We start from the raw sequence: 7,357 nt of genomic DNA, 5'->3' as shown, positions 1-7,357 counted from the left end.
CTCTACTGATGTTTGGAAAAATGTTTATTTTCAGTCTGGTGCTAGCTTCGTTATTGTCCATAAAAGTATGAGAACTGCGCATAGAAAACATACAGTAAATACTATTCGCTTCAAACATAGGCTGAGGCCAAACTCTAGAAATCTAATGAAAAACAGCAAAGTATAATAAACTGAGATGCAGTGTTTTCTGCTTGTATAAATATGAAATGCTGTCTGAGGCATAAATTGTTCGATATATCGAAATGCTAAAGTGCTAATGCCAGCCTAATATTGTGCTATCAGTGCTACAAACAGAGCCAGGTGGAAGTGAAGTACAGTCAACCATGGGTTGTGCACTGTATATACTTTAAATGACAAGAAAGGCTGTTAATCCTTCATAAAAACGTCATAGATTATGGCAATGTGATTTATTCCTATTTTGATTAGCAGCACAAATACTCATTACAGCTTATTTGAGTGCTAAATGGAGGTTTCTTTTTTTTTTTTAGATTCAGGTGGCCTGCGGCCTAGTGGCCCGTAAAGACGGCATTTATCCAGCAGCCAAGAACGCTTCATCTGTCTGGCCCCAGCAAGAACTTACCGTGGCTCCAAAGACCCCACCATCAGCCATCAGCCACCAAATCAGAGGAGCAGCATTCACTACAGCGGCCTCCACCTCCAATTCTGGCCTGCCACAAAGATTAAGATACCACCTCCGGTACAAAGGCCTCCAACACAACCATCACGATCACCCAGCCAGCAAAGAAGTCTCGCCTAGCCACACTGAACCTCCCACATAGCCACCAGCATCAACCCGGCGACAATCCACACCACCTCTGCCGACACAGCCACCAAGCCCAGGGCCCATGCCACCATCACCCACCTACACAGCAGCCCAGACCACTGTCTTGGAAGACAGACAAAGCACCATGACACTGTCTGGTCCCCCTGTCTGTACAGTCTATTATATGAATAGTTGCGCTGGCAAAAAGTTCTGGGGATATTGGAAAATTGAGATTTTACAGTTTCTCTATTTTAACATAAAAAAGTGCGCGTAATGCTCAATTTGCTATTGGTGCACAACACTATGAACCTTCGTATGGAAATGAAGTCATTATTCATTCCTGCATCGTAAGTTTTCTGTGTTGGGCTGAAGTAGCGAGCTGATAGAACATTTATAAGCCGAGACATCTAAAAATGGAGCAAATGATGGTACTTTCATCCACTGTCTACCAGCTTCTTCACGGAGCTCTGGTATGGCCGTCGTTTAGGTGCTATTCTTTAAAGATAGGCACTGCTCAATCCAATGTTATATTGATATCAGTGCGGCTGTTAGAAAACTATATGGTGGCGCCTGTTCCCGCATATTAGTCTGTAGGTAATACAATTTTTTTTGGAGAAATTGACCCCTTAAATTGGCGACTTCTGTGATGTAATGAGCCCGTTAAAATCGTGGTTCTAGGGCCAGGAACAACCAGGCTGAGTCGGGCTGAGTATGCTAAACTAACTGCGGTCAAGCCAGCCTCCACTCGGGAAAACGTAGTCAAGCCAGCCCTCACGTGATATTGCGGTGCGCGAATATCCTATGCATTACGGTAGAGTAAAAAAAATCATCCCTCTGTGTTTAGATGAGAATAAAACAAAAACTGTCCAGTATCAAAGACTCATTTCACTTCAGGGTGATAGCAGGACATCCCATCTAGTCACTCAGAAGAAATCAGGACATTCTGATGTAGTTTCAAAATAAAATACCTTTGAAGTCTCATATATGAGCTATAATCCGTCCCCAAAGGTCTTTTAAAAAAGGTATTTTTCCGAATGAGGCTGGCTTGACCGGGCTGAGTATGCTAAACTAGAGAGAGAATCGCTGTCAAGGGGGCTACAACTACAACAAGATGAACATATTTGACCGTGATTTAATTGTAATACACGTTTCAAAATGATGCCGAAGTAACAACATACTGATACCGGATAGTAAAAACCATGAATTAATGCTTTGACAAGTCTGCAGACAGACGGCAGGCGAAAAACCTTTTAAAATGCGTGTTGTCTAAATGGAGATTTGGCTAAGCTAACGTTGTAAATGCTCCGACCGTCCACACTCACAACAACGGCCTATACAGACATAAATAAACCAGCGACTGTATTCGCCATGACACAGACAGTATGTGGTTTGTACTTGTTTAACTTTTGTCTAGTTTCTGAACAGATATGAGGAGCTGTGAGCTCTGAGGGCTAACAGCTACCGGCTGATGTTGTTTTTCTGTGGTTCGCATTGAAGATGACGTCACGGCTCCGCCTACACTGCGTTACTATAGATACTACCCCAGTTCCTAAACTGTAATGGAAATGCGCCATAAAGTGAGCCAGTCCTAACGAGGCCTAGCCATACCGAGCGAGGCCGTGTAGTGGAAATGCGCCATTAACAAGGCGCGGATAAAACAAGATGACAAATAATGTATCCGACAGCATTGCTTTTTTATGATACTGATTCTGATACCATGCCCTGATAAATGTGTCTTGTAATCATGGCATCAGATTCAAATCAAGTTTGACTGAGCTGGCGCTTTTAAATCTCAGTTGATTCTGGATGCAAGAATGTTTCAATTTGGAAATATTACATCAACGCCAGAAATGACCATTATTTGAATATGTTCTAATATATTTGAATGATTTCTAATCCTTTCTTTCTTCTCTCTACAGTCTGATAGTCGTCAGACTCCGCCCTACTCCCCTCAGCCCACCGCTGTCCCTCAGAGTTCTTCCCCGCAGCCCTCCCACATGAAGAGCAGTCCTGCTGGTCCCCAGAAGCAGCCCGGAGGCCCCCCTCTCTCAGTTCCCCCTCTCTCTCTGTTCGGCTTCCCCCCCTCCCACCCAGGTCAGTTCCACCCGGCGGCGCTCACCGCCCTGGGGCTCCTTCCCTCGCACCAGTCCCAGGGGCAGCCTCACCACCCTGCCCACCTCTCTTCCCCCTCCTGGCCCATACACGGTCCGGTCCTCTCCACGTCCTCTCCCAGCGGCCCCTCCCCGCCCGGCCTCAAATTCGCCCTGCGTTCGGCATCAGGGAACGGGAGTCCCACAGGCTCAGGGGGCAACGCCGGCCCATTGAACCTGAACGACCCCAGCATCATCTTCGCCCAGCCGGCGGTGAGGCCGCTGGGCATGGGGCCGGGCCGGGAGGGGCACTGGCACAACCATCTGGCACAGGCAGGGGCACTCATGGGAAACGGCACTGTGGTCAAGCCAGGTATTCACCGGGTGGTCTGTGGGGGGCACTGTCTGTGTGTGACTCTGTCTTTGTGTCTTCCTGTTTCTCTATCTTTAAAAGCTGATTTTTTTTTTGTATATTATATGTCAATTTGTTTTATTACACTCTCAAAATATATTGGTCCCAGCCTGTAATATTAATTTAAACAACAAGATAGTTGCCTTCATGTTGCCAATCAACCTTAAATCAAATGTTTTTTCCCAAACATATTAATGTTAACATTTATAATTCGCATAACATTGTGCCAACTACATCTTCTAAGTATATTTCAGATCAGCTTATAAATGGAACTTGTAGCAATAAAAAAAAATGTGTTGGGCAACATTCATCTAGTTTGCAGTTGTAAAATAGGGATTAAACCTGATGGTAGGTCAAAGCAACTTGTGAGTGAACGCAGAGCCTTTGCAGCACTGCTGTAGATATGTTGATTTAAACTAAACCTGAAATATAAAAAAAAAGTAACTGAAATGCATCCAGGGTTGGACAGTTTTCAGAAGTTGTAGGGTAGCATCAATTTCTATAAGACGCAGGGAGTTTTTGGTTGTTCAGCTTTTTAGTTTTCATTTGTACTGCATCTATTGCCTCAAGATAAGAAGGCTCTTGTGCTTTAAGTCCACTAACGGAAATGTTAGGATAGTCCCCTGCTAAGCCGTATTGCAATTCTACAAAAAACAGCAAAAGTAAGTGTGGAGCTATTCAAAATGAATTCAGCACACAGATAGAGCTTTAAAGAGGTAAGTAGCAGTTGTTTGGGGATGTTTAATACACCACTAGTGATGGGACACTATTGGGTTTACTCAAACTGGGATGTTACCAAAACGAAAGTTTTATTTAAATGAACATTGTTTGTTTTGCTAGATACATTCCCAGTGGGAAAATGGGTTTGTGACAGTTTCTCCATTTTAAGAATGAAATAAATAAATGTTATAGAAAGTAATAGTGAGAATGTGCACCAAAAAATTCAATAAATGTAACTGTATAAACATAAGTGGAATTCTACTTCAACATTCAAAGCTGAAGTAGAATCTGGCACGTTAACTACTATATTTAACGTATATTACAGGATGTAGTTGAGTAATGGTATTAATGCTGAATTGCACAGTTTGAGAGGGTTTGCCTGCTGAAGGTGAAATCTGTCCTCATAATGTGCTTTGATCTTGTCTCTACAGAGTCAGGCCACCCCGGCCAGTTTGTGGGTGTGAACCCAGGCCCTCGGATATGGGAGCACAATAAAACTCCGCAGTACGCCCTGTCCCCATCCTGGCCCTACAGGATGCCCCAGAACTTCATCCAGCAGGCCAACGGAGGCTTCCAGCCCGGGAAACCCTTCGGCCAAGGTCAGACATGATACACATTTATTTTACTGTGGCTTACATACATATATTTATTCCCTGAGTTATCTTTTGGTTTTGATTTCTGTTGTCTTACCTTCTTTCTACAGGGTCCATGGTGCTTCCAAATCCAAACTTCCCAATGGTCCCCCACGTTCGACACCCAGTCAATCTGAACTTCCTCCAACAAAAGAAGTAATCTTGGGTTTCCTTTTTAATTAGTTTTATGGTCGGTAACAAAACAAAGACAAATTATGGACCCATCCCATCATTTGATCAGACGGATTTTTCAAAAGAAATAGATTTTTTCTCATTTTTGTACAGTTTTTATTTCCTGTCTCATTACATTTGATTTGTGATACAAATGTCAAATATTTTAATACCCCCATTTTTGAGGGGGTCCAAAAAAGTTTTTTATTTTATGTGTAAAGTAAGGAGGAAAAATATAAACCTTTATTTTTATTAGCTGTATTCATACTTTACTTGCAATATGGAGGCTTTGAATAGACGTTTGTTTTAAAAACAATCTTAACATGTCACCCTAAGTATGTAGTGCCAAAAGCAGGGATAGGAAGAAAAAAGGGAACAAAAAATAAATAAATAAAAAGCAAACAACTATTTTGTGTTGTGTGTGTTCATTTCTTCATTGTTGTGTTTCTATGTAATGTTTCAGATGCACATAACCTACACTTACATGGCTACGTTATGTGCGCACTTAGTCTGAAATGCTATTAAAAGACTTCAATTATGATAGTGGTTATACAATTGTAGATTAGCAGGTTAATTCTAATAGTTGTGATCTTGAAAATCTGCCATTGTAAAAACCTTGTTGCATGTCGCCTAAGATTCATGATGTTAACACTGAATGAGTCTTTCTTCAGCTTAACTGAAACTGCGGAGGGGTAAAAAATAGAACAAATTACATCATAAGCTCATTTGCATAGAGCAGATAACACATCTGAAATGTTTGTTTCATCATGCACCTTATAATCTGGATTTACTGCACTTTCTTCGTGGACTTCCTCAGGGAATACAGAGTTTACCTACTTGCACAAAGTAGGCAAGTGTGATCAAAGCCATATAAAACCATCAAAAACTAAATGTGTTGGCACTTCGCTTTGATGTATTGTATTCAGTTTTTTGGGTTACCTTTCTAACACAAACTTGCTCGTTGGTGACCAACGTTGGTAGCATTATTACAACTTGGAAAATTCCATCTGCTGAGGAAGACTTGCTCTGGCAAGCATTTGTGGGATGAACAGCAGAGCTGAGTATGTGGGGTGCGCCCATGAAAAATGTGACAAGTGTTGTTTGGTGGATTGGATGATTGAAGTCTGATAAATAAAGACATTTTGGCAACAATTTAACAATTAAGTTAACTTTTTGTTATTACGGAAGTACATTACCTTACATACAGTTAACAATATGAATCTGTTGCAATGCAGCTTTTGGCCACCAGTGGCAGTACAGTCCTCACTGCAGCACTGAAGTCAGTGAGCAAGGAAGAAATCTAGCGCCATCTTTGATTTTACCTGGATTTTACACACGTTTGTTTCATTCAAGACACTTCTCACTGTTGTATTTTGTTTAACTTACATCTCAATACTTATTTTTTTTCTTATTTTATGAATTATGCCATGTTTCCATCTGAAAGCTGTCCAGGATGTATCACATTTACAAATGTTTCATAATAAACTGCAGTGTTAAGAGTCTGTATCAAAAATACATGTCAATGTTTCTAATAGTTGCCACGATATTTCGCTTTAATTCGTCATAATAATGGACATTTTTAGGACCCCAACTCTCAAGACTGAACAAATAAAACTTTTTGTATCTGTGTAGTCTTACTTTTATTTCTACCTTACCTTGATTTGATTTTTGCATCATTAGAAGACTCCCAGAAGCTGAGAAAAAGTTGGTTATATCAGTAATACACCTTTTGTCCCGATATAGGTGAGTGGTCTCGGATCGATGAAGGTGTGATGAGGAGCTGCCACAGTTTCTCTGTTGATCTCAGAGGAGAGCAGACAGCTCCTCTCTGACAGCCTTATCTCTGTCCTCAGACACATCTTATGGAAGAAGATGTGGGGGTTTATCTTCAGTTGTGGTACATGTGATGCAGTTTAACAATGAATCTGTGATGTGGATCATAGAGGTGGAAGATGCACTTTAATCTTAAACCTTAAACGCTTCATTATGATTGGATTTCCTTCAAATTAGAAACTTAAACTGAAATGAATCCTTAACAGACCAAAGCAAATCAGTAAGCTCTACATTTAAAGAGGTTAATTTAAAGCCATATGTTCCCTAGTATTGTAAATAAAAGGCAACCTGAGATAAAGATTCAGAGAAGCCTGATTTTATATTAAGGACTTGCATGTATTTTTCAATGTTGGCTGATCATTGTTTCTGGCATTTGGTTAACACTCAAACAAATATGTTTTATATATACAGGGCTTTTATTGTTTGCAGTAAAGACAAATAGAGATCTAACAGCTGCTGAATGACCTTCAGAAAAGTCAGAATCTGCATGGTTTTTCTGTGTTCTAAAGCCACGAGTAATTTACAGCGATAAAGTGTCATTGAGAGCTTTCTTTTAAGGTTACATTTAAATGATAACTTGTTCTGTTGCTACCAGAGCTGGGATCAGAGCTGTGGAGTCTTTGGGGAAATGTAGGCAGGGGCGCCGCCAGGGATTTTGGGCCCCATGAAAAGATATCACATTGGGCCCCACCACCAAGCCCAGGGGTCAGTGTATGTTTTGGTCATTGGATTTTCT

General features: G+C 41.2%; 2 protein-coding genes across 2 annotated transcripts in view; both read left to right on the top strand.

Annotated features, from left to right (window-relative positions):
• Positions 1 to 1,264, top strand: part of LOC104945894 (terminal uridylyltransferase 4-like) — a 13,461-nt gene extending 12,197 nt beyond the window's left edge. Inside the window, exon 17 of the mRNA XM_010771621.1 lies at positions 1,213 to 1,264. Coding sequence (XP_010769923.1) covers positions 1,213 to 1,264 — 52 coding nt within the window. The remainder of the gene's footprint in view (positions 1 to 1,212) is intronic.
• A 1,390-nt stretch (positions 1,265 to 2,654) lies between these two features.
• LOC104945893 (terminal uridylyltransferase 4-like) lies at positions 2,655 to 5,196 on the top strand. Its single transcript, XM_010771620.1, has 3 exons — positions 2,655 to 3,226; positions 4,417 to 4,584; positions 4,689 to 5,196. Exons 1-3 carry the CDS (start codon positions 2,761 to 2,763, stop codon positions 4,775 to 4,777), a joined length of 723 nt encoding a protein of 240 aa, XP_010769922.1. The 5' UTR covers positions 2,655 to 2,760; the 3' UTR covers positions 4,778 to 5,196.
• Positions 5,197 to 7,357: the final 2,161 nt, after the last annotated feature.

This window comes from Notothenia coriiceps, unplaced genomic scaffold (genome assembly GCF_000735185.1).
Source record: "Notothenia coriiceps isolate Sejong01 unplaced genomic scaffold, NC01 NC01_scaffold00010129, whole genome shotgun sequence".
Lineage (NCBI taxonomy): Eukaryota > Metazoa > Chordata > Actinopteri > Perciformes > Nototheniidae > Notothenia > Notothenia coriiceps.
The sequence above is the reverse complement of the archived record's forward strand: the minus strand, read 5'-3'. Positions and strand labels throughout refer to the sequence as shown.